General features: G+C 45.1%; 1 protein-coding gene across 1 annotated transcript in view; it reads right to left on the bottom strand.

Annotated features, from left to right (window-relative positions):
• Positions 1-17,219, bottom strand: part of ATP9A (ATPase phospholipid transporting 9A) — a 126,153-nt gene that overhangs the window by 46,168 nt on the left and 62,766 nt on the right. The window contains exons 12-14 of the mRNA XM_024750188.1: positions 14,982-15,124; positions 13,883-13,995; positions 2,864-3,076 (exon numbers count right to left, since the gene is read on the bottom strand). Of these exons, the coding sequence (XP_024605956.1) occupies positions 2,864-3,076; positions 13,883-13,995; positions 14,982-15,124 (469 nt within the window). The remainder of the gene's footprint in view (positions 1-2,863; positions 3,077-13,882; positions 13,996-14,981; positions 15,125-17,219) is intronic.

Raw genomic sequence — 17,219 nt, 5'->3', positions numbered from 1 at the left:
TGAAGCTTTTACTCTTCAAAGGTGAAGATGAAGCAAAAGCAGAGAAGTGTTCACATTTGAAGAATCTGAGTAAAGTTTGGGTAAAGGGGACTTCTTTGTGTTAATTTTACAACTTTTCCAAAAATCTGAAAGTACTTCAAAATTAAAAAGTCTAAAAAAAAAAATCCAGGGAAGATATAAAAATGTAATGTACAGCACAGGGAATATAGCCAATATTTTATAATAACTTTATATGGAGTATAATCTCTAAAAATATCAATCACTTTGTACTCCTGAAACTCATATAATATTGTAAATCAACTATACTTCAATTAAAAAATAATAAGAGAAAAGAAAAGCCACTATACTTTGAACTCTTAAAAAAAAAAAAACAAAAAACTAGGAACTTCAGGCCAAGTATTTAATCTCTCTGTCCTTGACCTTTCTCTTCTGAAAATGGGGATAATCATAGTACCTCTTAGTTGCTGGGATGAAGATTTAATGAATAATACAGAGTACGTCAAATGGGACCTGACGTGTACCAAATACTCAAGGGAAGTTACCTATTGTTATCTTTTATGAGTGAAGTTGCAAATAACCCATTTCCTTCTTTATATTCTTCTGAAATTTCCAAATTTTCCACACTACAAAAAATTGCTTCCATAATCAGAATAAAAGTTTTTTTTAAGGAAAGAAAAAAGAAAGGAAGGAAGACTGGAAAATAAAAAAAAAAACCAAAATGTTAACAGACTAGTAAAACATGGACTCTGTCTTAACTACACTCAAGTCAGGGAGCAAAGGACATGATACCATTTTCATGCTGGGCGAGGGAGTTCTCTGCCTACACCTACACAAAAGGCGTTCCTATCATATGGCACCCTAAGAGAAAAAGCAGTTAGGGGCTTCTTACAGAAAACACTACACAGGCAACTGTATTACCAGGTCCTATGCTCTTGAACACAGAATTACATGAATCCTTTCAGCTTTAGCAAGAGTTGATGCTTAGATACAAAAATATCTGGCTTACTAGACTTCATCAAAATTTAAAACTTCCACGTTTCAAAGGACACCATCAAGAACATAAAAGATAGAATGGGGGCCTCCCTGGTGGCGCAGTGGTTGAGAGTCCGCCTGCCGATGCAGGGGACACGGGTTCGTGCCCCGGTCCGGGAAGATCCCACATGCCGCGGAGCGGCTAGGCCCGTGAGCCATGGCCGCTGAGCCTGCGCGTCCGGAGCCTGTGCTCCACAACGGGAGAGGCCACAACAGTGAGAGGCCCGCATACCGCAATCTGACAGGAGGCTTTTATCTCAAATACATAAAGAACTCTTACAACTCAATAACAAAAAGACACATAACACAATTAAAAGTGGGCAGAGGGGGCTTCCCTGGTGGCGCAGTGGTTAAGAGTCCGCCTGCCGATGCAGGGGACATGGGTTCGTGCCCCGGTCCGGGAAGATCCCACATGCCGCGGAGCGGCTAGGCCCGTGAGCCATGGCCGCTGAGCCTGCGCGTCCGGAGCCTGTGCTCCGCAACGGGAGAGGCCACAACAGTGAGAGGCCCGCGTAGCGCAAAAAAAAAAAAAAACCCCAAAAATCAAACAAGACAAAGAACTATTATAAACATGTTCCATGAGGTGAAGGAAATACTCTCAAAATGGATGGAAAGGTAGACAATACGAGCAGAAAAAAAAAAAAAAAAAAAAAAAAAAGTGGGCAGAGGGCCTGGATAGACATTTCTCCAAGGAAGATACATAAAGGGGCCAATAAGCATATAAAAAGATGCTCAACGTTATTAACCTTTGGTATCAGAAACACGAATCAAAACCACAATGAGATTTCACTTCACATTCACTAGATCGGCGAGAATCAAAAGGAGGGACGATGACAAGTGTCGGCTAAGATGCAGAGAAACTGGAGCCCTCATACCTTGCAGGTGGGAATTTAAAACGGTACAGCCACTTTAGAAAACAGTGTGGCAGTTTCTCAAAAGGCTAAACATAAATTTAACATGACCCAGCAATCCCTCTCCTACACGTACACCAAGAGAAATGAACACATATGTCTGCGCAAAAACCTGGACACGTGTTCATAGCACAATAGACCCCCCAAAGAAAATACAGACATATATATATATATTATATGCATAGAAAATATATCAACGGTCCGAATGTTCATCAACCAAAGACTGGATACACAAAACACAGTATTACCCATTCAATGGAATATTGTTCATCCATAAAAAGGCATGAAGTATAGATACATGCTACCACACGGATGAATCTTGAAAATACATGCTAAGTGAAAGAAGTGAGATGCAAAATGTGTGTGTATCTTTCCATTTGTATGAAATGTCCAGAATAGGCAAATCTACAGAGATAGAAAGTAGGTCAGTGGTTGCCAGGGGCTGGAGGGAGGGAGGGTGGGAGTCTACGGGAATACAGGCACGGAGTGCTTCCTTTTGGGTTGACAAAAGTGTCACAAAAATCGATTCTAAAATCGACTGTGGTAATGGTTGCATAACTCCGTGAACATACTATTTTAAAAAACCACTGACCTGTATGTATCTGTCACACGGGCGATTGTATGGTATGTGTATTATATCCTAATTAAGCTGTTTTTTAAAAAAGGAAAGTGGTTTCATGGGACCTGTGCCCCTTATGCGCTGCCCGTCTGAACCACAAACAAGATCTCTCGCTGCTTCCTAACTCAGGATGTATCTCAAGTCCAAGGCTACTCCTTCTAGAGGAAGATCAAGGGCTGCAGGCATTTGCCAGCCTGTTTCCCTAGCGGCCCAGCATCGTCCCGGATCCTGCTGCCCTGACAGGCGGCCCCACCTGGAGCAGGTGGGAAATGGGCAGGGCATCCCGCATGCCGGGGCTTACCTCGTCCGGGCTGGACGCCTGGTACACGCGGCAGGAGTCCTCGTACTGCTTCTCCGCCTCGGCCTGGTCGGTGACACCGCTGGACTCGTACACGGGGGTGACGTTGTGGCACAGCGCGATGGCCTTGACGGCTTCGTGCACACGGGTGCCCATGGTCCGCCGCACCTTGGTGGTGAGCGCGGGGCCCTTCTGAGCGGGCGGGTCCTGGGATTGCTAGGAGAAGAGGAGACCAACGAGGAAGATGACCAGAGACACGGAAGGACCTCGAGAGGGAAGAAGAACGACCCTGCGGAGTCGCTGCTTCTCTTTCAGCTGCCCTAACACACGTCACTCTGGGGGTGTCTCCAGTAACACTGCCATGAGGGCGTGCAAGTCAGGGATCCGGTCACGGGCGTTCAGCCAAAAACAAAAATGCAAAATAAATAGAGGAAAAAAATGACAGCTTGGTGAATGTGGGTGATGCTACCTGAGAACCTGGGAACGTGCCTTCCTTTGGGTGGTGCTGGGGGCCTCTGACCGAGTGGGGGCCCCATTACACTTCAAGTGATGCTGCTGCTTCAGACCAGGGCGTCCAGACCTCGGCACTGCTGACATTTGAGGAAGATAATTCTCCGCTGGGGCTGGCGGCAGGGGGAGAGTCCTGTGCATAGTGGGATGGCTAGCAGCTTCTCTGGCCTCCATCTACTAGATGCCAGACGCAACCCCCAGTTGCAACAGGAGAACAAAACTCTCTTCAGATGTTGCCAATTGCCCATGGAGACCAAAATCATGCCCAGTTTAGAACTGCTGTTTTAAATGGACATTCCTCTCAGTTTAAAATTGAAGACAGGGGACTTCCCTGGTGGCTCAGTGGTTAAGAATCCGCCTGCCAATGCAGGGGACACGGGTTCGATCTCAGGTCCAGGAAGATCCCACATGCCGCGGAGCAACCAAGCCCATGTGCCACAACTACCAAAGCCCACGTGCCTAGAGCCCGTGCTCCGCAACAAGAGAAGCCACCGCAAGGAGAAGCTCACGCACCACAACGAAGAGTAGCCCCCGCCCGCCGCAACTAGAGAGAAAAGCCCACGCGCAGCAACGAAGACCGAACACAGCCAAAAATAAGTAAATTTTTTTAAAAAATGAATTCAACAGTATGGACGGGGGCTCTAGGGGGTAACAAGCAACCAAGGGCAGGTCCGGGGAGCATATCAGTAACAACCAGAAAGAAGCCTGGCTGGCTGGACACACTGCAAAATGGTACCTACAAGTCCACTGGGGGTAGATTTTCAAGAGTAAACTTAAATGTACTCAAGCTTTGCCTTCCACACTGGCCAGGGACCCTAACTCTTGTCTAAGAAGCAGTTCTGTTGCTTACACAGCCCTCATCCGTCCCTTTCAAAGCACAGCTTGGCCTCCTAATGGGTTAAGTTGGGGAAAAGGTTTTGAGCAACATGGTAAAAAGAGTACTGAAGGCTGAGAAATCTGAGCCTGATTCTCGGGTGGGTGTGAACAGCTGTGTGACCTTTTCCCGCAAATGAGAGGAGTGGGCTAGGGGGTGGTTTTCACCCCACGTGCTGAGTAGAGAAATCCCGAGAAACCCGCTCAGCACCATCAAACGTGGAGGACAAGCAACCCCATACCCATCTGTGTTACACACCGGGTACCATGAAGGCCTAGCTTTGAATAAAGGGGTTCTACTGCCTTAAAATACAATAAAAAATTAAGACCACTTGCCAACAGTCTATGAGTTAGTGTTCAATAAGAAACACTCAGGTGCCCTCCCATGACCCACCTGATTAGCCTCTCTGTCCAACCTCCTTCCTGCCTCAGGGCCTTTGCACTTACGGGACCCACTTCCTAGAACGCTGCATCCCACATCCCTGCAGAGCTAGCTCACTCCACCTCATCATTCAGGTCTCCATTCAACGTTTCCTCCTCAAAGTCACCTCCCCTGAGCCCCCTGATCCATGCCGCCCCCTGTGCCCACCCCACTGGGAGCCACGCTTCTCCATCACCATGTGTGTTATTGTCTCCACTGGCTAAAACTGAATCCTTTACCTGATAATTCTCCTGTTAGACCATGAGAACAGACAGCTTGTCTACTGAATTCTAGTACCAAGGGCCGTAGTAACTAGCAAGAGATATTTGTTGAACAAACAAACAACTCAATATTCCTAAGATACTGGTTAGAAGTCCTCATTTGTCATGAACTTTTTTTCCATTTCTAAGAAGAAATAAATATCAAAATTGACCAACATCAGTTCCAGATTTTAAGTCACAGTTTAGGACAAAAGACCTACAATAGTCTTCCTGCCTCTACAACTGAGTCTCGGAAGCTGGAGATGTTTGTGAAGTTACTGAATGCTGTGTTCCATTAAAAACATATTTTATCCAACAGACCAGAAGCCATCCGATCTTTTAGAATGAATCACGTTTCATACCCATGAACACATGGTTGCCCAAAATAGAGAACAGATGGGTTATGAGAAACAAGAAAAGGACTTTCATTTAATTTTTTAATACTATTTTTAGCAGTGGCATTATACTCCTCAGGTAATTAGACAATTACTAAATTATTCTGGTCATGCAGGCACACACACTGCTCTGGCTTCCTGCTCTGTTAACCTCTGGTGTCAAGAGGACGCGAGTTTCACTTCCAGGCCAAAGGGCACGGCATGGTAACAATAATTAGAGTAATATATCAGAACTACAGTTTAAATGAATCATTATTTGCCAAGTGCTTTTAATCATAAAGAATTTAACTTTAAAATTATAACGAGGACTGAAGATTTACAGAAAGGTTCCCTCTCCGGGAGAGACTAAATCAAGAACATTTTTTCTAAACTCTATAATTTATGTTCTAGCCATGGACACATGTCTTCATTTTTTTTGCCCACATTCCCCAGCACCTGGACCAAATTATTACTTAACATTAGGAGCAAGAACAAGACCTTTGACAAAGTAATTGCTCTGGCTGGCAAGTTTTAGTAACAGTGGATTTGAATGAAAGGCTGAGTTCAGGGCATCTTCCACAAACCTTAGGATTTTATAAGCAATCTGATTCTGTCTACAGAAGTATTTCCACTCATATCTCAAATGTGGGATAACACAGAGCTTTGGGGTTTTGCATTCCAGGTGAAACCACACTAGGGCAAGGCAAAAAAGAGAAACAGCCCAGAGTTTTGCAAAGACCTCACTCTCAGATCAGGGAACCATTTGACAACAAACTAGAAAATGATGGTGACTGAACTGGACCAACATCACAGGCAGACTGGTTTACTATCTCCACGTTCATTTCTCTCTCTCTTAAACTGATACTTATCCCACTTTCCTACTGTTTCAGGGAAGAGGGGTCATAACCGTTGATTCTGAAATTCTCTTTTAATTTGCAAACAAAAGGCTTGTCCACACACCAAATGGCAATCCACATATATCATGAAGGCACTGGTAATTACCAGGAGCTCGGCTAGTGTTCGTATTGAGGCCCAGTCCTCAAACATCCTCACATTCCCCATATGGAAGAGTTTCACATTGTACAGTGTTTATCTCTAGCCTCCTCCCCACAGGCCCTTTAACCTACACACATTTCTTCTTACTTAAAAAATACCAGGGGAAAATAAAAACAGATGTGGTATCCACAGAGACAGGTTACAACTCTTTTTTCCCTGGGGGGGAACCACTGGCCCTCTTAAGGAGGGAGGGCAAAATAGCCCCACGTGAGGTCAGAAGTTGGGTGAAGAATCAAGATCTCCGTATACAAAGGCCTCTGACTTGGGCCCTTCGGTGGATATCTCACACCTTGTGATGTTTTGGTCATCCTAGGGCAGCCCAGCCAACAAATAAGATATGGAGATTCAGTGAAAAAAACAGGCCTCCATTTCTCATTAATAATCCATGGCAGGGACATTTCCCAATGAGAACTCCAGCCTGTATTTCAGGAAACAGTAATACAGAAGTTAAATGCCGAGTCACCGTGAATATCCATTTTCTTTCCAAATGCAATGAAAACATCACCCCTTACGAACACTCATCATGTTACCAGATAGGATGGATGGGTTGCAACTGGTAAAAATACACTATTGAAGAGAAGGAATTCCTGTTTCAATAGGCCCCCTTCACTCCCCAAATTGAGCTCAGAGCTGGTAACTCATTAACCTCAAAGGCCCACCTCCACAGAGACAGGCTTAGAGCTACCACTTCCAAGTGAATCAACTGTCTTACACGCTAAGTGACTGCATAAACACAACGTTTACCGCTTAACAGTACACATCTTTCCGCACGACAGAGGCGACAAATTTCAATTCATTGAAACTGAACCACGTATTACACAGGGGTTCTCAACTTGGGAGACTTTGCCCCCCACTGGGCAGCGTCTGGAGATAACTGAGGGTGTGACAGAGCAGGTGCCGGGGGAGTGTGCTACAGGCATCGAGATGGTAGAGGGCAAGGATGCTGCTCAACACCCTACAGTGCACAGGGTGGTCCCCACAGCAAAAAATTATCCAGCCCGGATGTCAATATGCCAAGTCTGAGAACCGGACATGAAGCCACTGCCACCGTAAAACCGGGGTTAGGGTGGTGAGGCCAAACTGGGCGAATGCTGAATTGGATACTGTCAATTTAAGATTTGGATTTTTCGCATGAATATGGAGTTTTTTAAGTACCGCATTACAGTATGATTTGTCTTGATGACGGCGTTTTCTTGCCATCTCGATAAGTTTTGCTCCCTGGGTGCAGGCCTCACTCTCCTTAACCCTACCTAGTCCTGGCCCTATTATAAAACCATTAAAAAGGATCATAATCATGACATATGTGAAAAGAAAGAAGCTGGACAGTGTTATTCCAACAGTGGTTCTTAACCAGAAATGCCTCTCTGAGTAACCAGTAAAGATTTTAAGAAGTATATATATGCTTGGGCCCCTGACACTTAAAGAATAGAGGAGGGCCCAGGCATATATACATATTTTTCAACTTGACAGTTTTGATGCTCAACTCTAGTTCAAAAGAATTACAAAAATATGATGCCTTCTTGTTGAAAAGAAAAAAAGGAACAGAGAGAGAGAGAAACAAAGTACACATCTCCACAGACACAAAGGCAGAGAAATAGCTTGGCATTTTATACACCCAGGTGTTAACACTGGCTATCACTGAGTGACGTAAATACAGGTGATTTCAGTGTTTTTTATTTGTACTTACCCATGTTGTTTATTTTTTCTGCAGGAAAAAAAAATGTATCCTAAGAAAGTATTAGGAATTTTTTAAATCAGTAAAAAACAAAGTAAGCTCTGTGTCCCAGAGAAAAACACAACAGACAAAAAATTCTTCCTCGAGAAAACATAACCTTCTCTGTTTCCTATGGATGCAGAAAGCAAGAGGGACACTATCTGGGACACAGCAAGCACTGACAACCGAATGCATCCTGTGTGTATATATCTTGTGCAGGAAAGTAAACCACAAACTCATACATTCACCAACATACTCATTAAAAAGAAAAGGAAAAAAATGATCAGTAGATTCCAACTCTAACAAATACTAAAACAATATCAGAGACAAAACGTTAAGTGAAAAATCACAGTTCACAGACCAAACTACGTGAAATAATGGGAACTGTGTTTTTTTTTTTAAATAAGAATTTACATGTACAAAACAGCCTAGAAGAGCGCTCTTGGTCTTGGGCTTCTCTGACACAGGACACCACGAGGCCCCCACTTCCCACACTCATCCATTTTTTTTCAGATACATTTATTAATAAAAGTTAAAGATATTTCCACTTGCTGAGGGGAGTAAAATAAAATAGATGACTACATATTCCAGGTAATAAAGAATATTCGTCTCAAAATACTTTGAAGATGTTGAGAAAAAATTTAAGTACCTTCCACACATGTATATTTAAATTGTATAAATATTATATTGTGCATTATGAAACAACAAAAAAATTCTAAAATGATATGATAAAAATGAAAACAGCATATTTCACAGAATTAGCTAATACCTCAAAATAACATATACTCAGGGTAAGGGGCACTGAGAATTATAAATTTTAAATTATAATTATGTAAATTATTTAAAATTATAGATTCAAACTGTCATATCTGTCATAAGGGGCATGAAGCGCTGACACGTGCTGCAATCTTGGGGATGCCATGCCAAGTGAAATAAGCCAGGTGTAAAAGGTATTGATTGATTCCCTTCAACTGAAATGTCCAGAACAGGCAAACCACAGACACAAATAGTAGACGGGTGGTTGCCAGGGGCTGGGGTAGGGGTGGGAGTCTTAAGAGATCGGGGGTCCCTCTTTGGGTTGGTGAAAACATTCTGAAATGAGATAGCAGTGACGATTGCACAATGCTGAGAATATACTAAAAAACGCTGACCTGTACACTTAATGGGTAAATGTTATGGTTTGTGAATTCTCTCTCAGTTTTTTTTTTTTTTTTTGGCGGTACGCGGGCCTCTCACTGTTGTGGCCCTTCCAGTTGTGGAGCACAGGCTCCGGACGCGCAGGCTCAGCAGCCATGGATCACGGGCCCAGCCGCTCCGCGGCATGTGGGATCTTCCCGGACCGGGGCACGAACCCGCGTCCCCTGCATCGGCAGGCGGACTCTCAACCACTGCGCCACCAGGGAAGCCCTCTCTCTCAGTTTTTTAAAGATGCCAATAAGTAAATGAATAAGGCAGAGGAAAAAGCGTCACACCTCCTCAGCCTGTCATGGGTTTATCTCATAATGTGTTGGCCATTTCTTTGTGGTTTACTTGGGCTTGTATGGATCATCTGGAGTTTCCCTGCAGGAACCCTGTAAAGCCACCTGCCCTCTTTCCTCTGAGATTACTTTAGTTAAATAACATCCCTAAAACCAGTCACCTGGACACTCATAAAAGACAATGTGAATTTCAATGTTCTGAAAATAAACAATCGTAGAATTCCAACTCCTTTGGCAGGACACCTCAAGGACTGTGCCTGATAAAAGTTCATCTGGGGCTTCCCTGGTGGTGCAGTGGTTGAGAGTCCGCCTGCCGATGCAGGGGACATGGGTTCGTGTCCCGGTCCGGGAAGATCCCGCGTGCCGCGGAGCGGCTGGGCCCGTGAGCCATGGCCACTGGGCCTGTGCGTCCGGAGCCTGTGCTCCGCAGCGGGAGAGGCCACAACAGTGAGAGGCCCGCGTACCGCAAAAAAAAAAAAAAAAAAAAAAAAAAAAGGTCATCTGATATATGGAGTGGGGGTCCCAGGGTCAATCTTAAAGCTATTAGTAAAGTTTAAATTTTGCTGTAATTTTGAAGATGAAAATGAAATGTGAATAGACATTCTAATCTTTTTCTCCTGCACCTCAATGGGTCTCCTTGCAAACTCTGTTTTGGAGTCCACAGATTTAGACAATGACATTCTGAAAAATAAGGACAAACCTCAGATGTGCAGTAGCTATTCTCAAACTCTGCTTTACTTTGGAATCACCTGGTTCACCCGTTAAAACTGTAGGTCCACGCACCACTCCTAGAGATTCTGACTCTGTCCCTAGCGATCTGAGCCAGGAGTTCCAAATACTCTACCTTAGGAGACACTGTTATAACATCCTATTATTAAACTCTAGAAGTCAGATGAATGGCTGCAATGGGCTCGGGAGAGTCATCTGGGGTGGTTCTAATACTGGATTGTGGGGATGGTTCCACAACTTTGTAAGTTTACCTTAAAAAATCATTGAATGCTACAGTTAACGTGGCTGAATTTTATGGTATGTATGTTATACCTCAATAAAGCTGTTTAAAAACCACAGGAGAGCCTTCGTACTTGTCATCACAAAAGTAGTCATGTGTTTACCGCAGGGCTTTTCGATATCCCGAGAGAAGAATGCACGTGGCCTCGGGATGGAGTGTGCACACCAGCCTCGGTCTTTCCCCATCACACTCAGCTGCTTTAAACCCAAGGCCGGGACGGGCAAATCAATTTACAAGCTTCCACTGAGGAAGGGTGATGAGTTAAGAGTCCACGGTAAGGACTTCCCTAGTGGCACAGTGGTTAAGAATCTGCCTGCCGGGCTTCCCTGGTGGCGCAGTGGTTGGGAGTCCACCTACCAATGCAGGGGACACGGGTTCGTGCCCTGGTCTGGGAAGATCCCACGTGCTGTGGAGCGGCTGGGCCCGTGAGCCATGGCCCCTGGGCCTCGTGCGTCCGTGCCGCAGAGCAACTAAGCCGATGTGCCACAACTACTGAGCCTGCGCTCCAGGCCCCACGAGCCACAACTACTGAGCCCGCATGCCACAACTAACGAAGCCCACAAGCCTAGAGCCAGCGCTCTGCAGCAAGAAAGGGCACTGCAATGAGAAACCCACACACCACAACAAAGAGTAGCCCCGGCTCGCCACAACTAAAGCCCGTGAGCAGCAACAAAGACCCATTAAAAAAAAAAAAAAAAAAAAAAAAAAAAAAAAAAGGAGTTCATGGTAAGAACTTTTAAGACTTTACAGAGTGTTATCTGTGCTAAACCAAAAATGGGCTACAAAAGCTGAACTAAACAAATATCCCGAGAAAGGATGGCTTCTGTCAATACCACAAGCTCTTAAAAATACCGCCAGCAGTGGGCTTCCCTGGTGGCTCAGTGGTTGAGAGTCCACCTGCCGATGCAGGGGACATGGGTTCGTGCCCCGGTCTGGGAGGATCCCACATGCCGCAGAGCGGCTGGGCCCGTGAGCCATGGCCGCTGAGCCTGCGCGTCCGGAGCCTGTGCTCCGCAGCGGGAGAGGCCACAACAGTGAGAGGCCCGCGTACCGCAAAAAAAAAAAAGAAATACCACCAGCATGGGCAGCGGTGTGCCTCCCGCCAAGGTGCACCCCAAGGTCTACACGGCAGCTGGCACCTCTGAGACAGGGCTGAGAGGCAGGCGGGACTCGGCCAGGTGCTGAGAAGCATAACGATCCACACACTGGCCCCTCAAGAGGGGCCCGGGAGGCACTGGGACCGATGGTTCAGAGGGAAGAATATTCCAAGACACAGAAACGAGGCTGCTCACCTTGCCCTGAATGCTGCAGGCAGTGGCGTAACGGGGTGAGCGGGAGGAGAGAGTGAACAGCGGGAGAGGTGGCAGCAGGGGATGCAGGCCTCGCTGGACCACGTGGAAGCCTCAAACCCTGCGACGGAGCTGCCAGTACGAGGGCGATCCTGTGCTCCCAGGAGGGAAACAGGGAAAGCCTGCAGGGGTGTCATGCAGACAGGCAGGCAAGGGAGAGTGTAGTTCCTGCCTAGTGAGCGAGAGGGGATGAAGACGAAAGGCCAAACAGGTGATCTGGGGGGAGCAGGGCCACGACTGAAGGCAGGCGGTCACGGGGCAGGAAGCAGGGGCACTTCCCAAATCCCTGGACGAAGCTAACAGGAGCGATGCTTACTAAAACGAGAACAGCTTAGAGAAGCAAGTGTACGGAATGCAGGAAAAATGTCGGGATGGTGGATGCACCGTCCTCATGACCCACAAGCGGTGATGCCAAGTATGCAGGTGTATTCCAGGGTAAAGCTCCTGGTCGGGCCGACACAGACATGGGAGCCACCAGCTTCAGTAAGGTGACAGAAGCTGGATAAGAGCGGGACCCCCTAGAGAGTGACACACAGAGCCCAGCACAGACACCACGTCACCTCACAGAGGAAGACGGGTCAGAGAGAGAGAAAGGAACCAGGGGCTGACTGTGGCTTTTCCTCTCAGTCCAACCAAGTCCTTGTGATTTTTTAATAGTCTTAAAGTCCACCTCTGAAGAAGGACAATGGACCATTTGGGGACAAGCCACGATGCCCACAGGGAGCCTAGAAGAATGAATGACAAGGGCTTCGTGGCTGGTAGCAGGTGATGACGTGACATGGATCAAACAAATTGTTCTCCACTTAAAATCCACCCCCACTTCCACACTATCCCCTGCCCTGCCATTTTCAGGAGATACCCCGGAAATCCAGGTGTGCAGGCTAGCGAACATTCCAGAAAATTAAATGTTGACTATAATTGTATCACAAAGCATTTAGAGAGTCCACCTCTAAGTCTTACACAAAAATACATTTTTAATTGGCCTTCTGACTATGGAATCATTGTCTATTTGGACAAATTTAAGCAAAACATGGCCTTTTTATTCTATTACCCCCAAACAAGTGTCATGACACATAGCTGGTCTAATGCAGTCCATCTTAGCCCTGGGTGTGTCTCAGAATTACCAAGGGATTTGTTTGTCATCTTTCTTTTAAAACACAGGAGCCCAGACTCTCCTGTCCTCTTAATGAGTCAGAATCTCTAGGATACCAGACCCAAGTTTATGTCTTTTGTTTTGTTTTTACTCTGTTTTTAAAACATCACCAGTAATTCTGATGAGCAGCCAAGGTGGGGGACCCACTGGTCTAATCTTTTAGGACTCTTAGGACACCTACAAGTAATACGTTCCTCTAAAAAAGAAGGGGGAAAATCAGGAACAGATAAGTTGACCATCATCTCTGATAATTTCTTCCATGAGACTGCTGAGTTGGAAAGAGATGAGGAACTAAAGCTGATCGGTTATACCGTGATTATGTCACAAGCAGCCCATTAATTATGCTGTTTTGGCTCATAACGGGGGAAAAGGAAAAAGTAAGCACGTTTGTAAACCTGAAGGAAAACCAACCATTAGGTTCTCAAAGTTCTTTCTGGCACCAGTTACTAGCAAATAATTTTTTCTTATGTTTTCCCCAGTGTCCATTAGTATTTCAGTAGATTAACCCTGGGGATGAGGAAGACGGGGCAAAAACCTCAAACGCAGGTCTATTCAAAACGTGAAGGATTAGTGGTTGCCAGGGGTTTGGAAGGAAAGGTGGGGCTGGGGGAAGTGAGGAGTGACTGACTGTCCATGGGTACAGGGCTTCCTTTTGGGGTGATGAAGATGAAATTGACTGTGGTGATGGTCACACAACTCTGAGTATACAAAAAAACACCGAACTGTACACTTTTAATGAGTGAATCATATGGTATTATGAATTCTTCTCAATATAGGTGTTAATAAATGTAAAAATTGTTTGGGTATCAAAACAGAAGAATTTACCTGGGTGTAAATACTAAAAATGTGGCTTTGTACTTCATCCATTGAGTCGAGGCCATAGGCCACGGTGCCTAGATGGAGCCGTTTGAAAACCATCTCATTCTGGGTAAGAGTTCCTGAAACACAAGACAAATCAGTAACTGCCTACATCCTGGAGCTCTTATTATTATTAACAGTAATGATAGCTATTTGGCTTTTTGTTTTGTTTTTTTTTTTTGAGAGTTTACTATACGTCACAGACTGGTTTCAGCACTGCTCCTGCTGGCTGAGACACCTGTGATATTTTGTCAGCCTGGAATCCTAGAATTTCTTCTGAAAATAGAACCCCAGGTTTCCAGGGGGAATTATCACCCTCATTCCCTGGGATGGTCCAGAGGGAGCGTCAATCAGGGTGCCTGACTCATTCCACTGGCCAAGAGGGCAGCACGTGACATATATGAGGCCAATCAGATTCTATCTTGAAGGAATCTAAACCTTGAGCAGACGGACATATCAACAGAGGATGAGTCAAGTCAGGAGACCATCCCAGGGGTCCTGATGCTGACACAGCCAGAACCTTCCTGGTTCTTCTTCTTCCTGAAACCTAGTTTTGCTCTGATTTCCCGAACCTTTGCAATAGATTCCCTTTTATCCCATGCTCACTGAATGGTAGAGAGGAAGCTAAAACCCAGGTCTCCCCACTCCGCACTTGCTCTCAACCACTACGACAACCTCGTAACTTGACAGATGTTAAACTGTGGAGCAGTATTGTGAGGCGTGGTTTCAAGGTCAGGACTTGAAGCCAGACTGTCTTGAGTTCAAAGCCTGCTTCTGCCACTATGTGCTCCTGACAAGTCACTTAACCACCAAGTCACTTAACATCCCCGAACTCACAACACCGGGGGAGGATTAAGTAAGTGACTATAAATACCCAGAATGGTGCTTTTGTACATAATTAGCAGGAAGTAAGGCTGTGCTGCTATCATCATCATCACCAAAGAGTCTGTCATCATAAAAGACGAAGAAAATAAAAGTGCAGCAGCATGCATCTCTAACACCTCCGGAAAGAGATTCCAAGCACCTTCCTCGACCTTGAATCCTGCGAGGGCCGCAGGAAACTCACCGGTCTTATCTGTGAGTAGGTAGGAAATCCTCCCCAGCTGCTCGGGAATCGTGCTGGAGCGAACCACGGTCCCGGGGATTTTCGAATCCCGGCGAATCACCCAGCTGTACACGATCTTGCCCATGTCCAGGTTCACACGCAGACTGTGAGAAAACCAGAGCACACAGGTTAACGGGATAAACATAAGACTGCCTGTATCTCAACAAGGACTCTAAATGCACATCGCTCGTGCCATAACATCTGGAATCACCCCCTGTAGAAGCACACTGCTGGGGCTGAATCCACAGATTCAACACCACTATCAAATTTCCATGAAGCGATTCTGTTACGGACCAAAATAAAATATAAAAATTTAAGATACTTTTAAAATATCGAAAAGGTAGTTGTTTTAGCCTTACTTAAAAAAAGAAAAAACAGTAGTCCTCTGAGCTAATGTATTTTTTTTTTTTTTTGCGGTACGCGGGCCTCTCACTGTTGTGGCCTCTCCCGCTGCGGAGCACAGGCTCCTGACGCACAGGCCCAGTGGCCATGGCTCACGGGCCCAGCCGCTCCGCGGCATGTGGGATCTTCCCAGACCAGGGCACGAACCCGTGTCCCCTGCATCGGCAGGCGGACTCTCAACCACTGCACCACCAGGGAAGCCCTGAGCTAACGTATTTTTGATACCTTATTCATTTTTTACATTGTGGTAAAATATATATAACATAAAATTTACCATTTAAAGCATCTTAAGTGTACAGTTCAATGATATCAAGTACATTCACACTGTTATGGGACCATAATCACCATCCATCTCTAGGACTTTTTCATCTTCCTACACTGAAATTTTATACCCATTAAACAGCAGTTCCCCATTTCCCCTTCTCCAGCCCCCAGCAAGCACCATTCTACTCTCTGTCTCTACGAATTTGACTGCTCTGGGGGTCTCGTACTGTGGAGTCACACATGATCTGTTCTTTTGTGTCTGGCTTATTTCACTTAGCAAAATTTTTTTAGGGTTCATCCATGTTGCAGCATGTGTCAGAATTCCCTTCCTTTTTTTCCCCTTCCTTTTTAAGGCTGAATAATATTCCTTTTTATGTCCTATACTCATTTTTTTAATTTATTTATTTATTTTTGGCTGTGTTGGGTCTTCGCTGCTGCACATGGGCTTTCTCTAGTCGTGGTGAACAGGGGCTATTCTTAGTTGTGGCGCGCTCGCTTCTCATTGCAGTGGCTTCTCTTGTTGCAGAGCACGGGCTCTAGGCACACGGGCTTCAGTAGTTGTGGCACGTGGGCTCTACAGCGCAGGCTCAGTAGTTGCGGCGCACGGGCTTAGTTGCTCCATGGCATGTGGAATCTTCCCGGACTAGGGCTCGAACCTGTGTCCCCTGCATTGGCAGGCGGATTCTTAACCACTCCGCCACCAGGGAAGTCCCTGTGTTATACTCATTTTTAAATATTTCATTGCAAACAATAAAAAGAAATCTTCAAATTCATTCATAATCCTATAAACTGATTAAGTTGCTAACTATCTCACTGGCTAGCCCTGGCCCATATGCAGATTCAATGCACCGATTTTCAGTCATGTTGTAGACAGAACTTTAAAGACTACAATTATACACAACATTACAGCACAAACACTCTTTTGTTAGCAGTAAATTAGACGTATTTATTCTTTCAAACCATCATCCAGAGCACACTAGCCTGGGGTTCAATCTCCTTCTTCTAGTCACGTTGTTGTACCAAAACCACAATCTCTGCCTTCGGAAAAAGACGAAGTCTAGCTGGGATGATATAAATACACAAAAGAGCAAGACAAAATACAGGGCAATAGATCAAGTGTAAGAGAGAGATTATAAGCACTAGACGTCTGAGGGAAAAAGATATGGCTTGTTTTATAATTATTTACTGATCATTTATTATGGGGAAAAAGTAGAAACAAGCATCCAACAATACGGGTCTAAATAAATTATCAGGCATAGAATACATACCACAGCAGTTCTAATAAATGACGGTGTGCAAGTATATTTGATGTGAAAAGTTATCTGCAACACCTCCTTTTGTTAGAAAAAAAAGTGGAGGGTGGGAGTGGATTTTTATGTAGAGCAAATTCTCCTTTTTCTAAAATAGAAAGCCGTCTAGAAAACATACATCCCAAAACATTAACAGCAATTATCACTTAGTTGTGAGATTAGAGATGATTTTTATTTTATTCTTTGGCTACTGTGAATTTTTTTTTCTACTATGACTATCAAT

The sequence above is a fragment of the Neophocaena asiaeorientalis genome, unplaced genomic scaffold (assembly GCF_003031525.2).
Source record: "Neophocaena asiaeorientalis asiaeorientalis breed wild unplaced genomic scaffold, Neophocaena_asiaeorientalis_V1.1 scaffold606, whole genome shotgun sequence".
NCBI lineage: Eukaryota > Metazoa > Chordata > Mammalia > Artiodactyla > Phocoenidae > Neophocaena > Neophocaena asiaeorientalis.
Note: the sequence above shows the minus strand (reverse complement) of the source record. Positions and strands in the feature narration are given on the sequence as shown.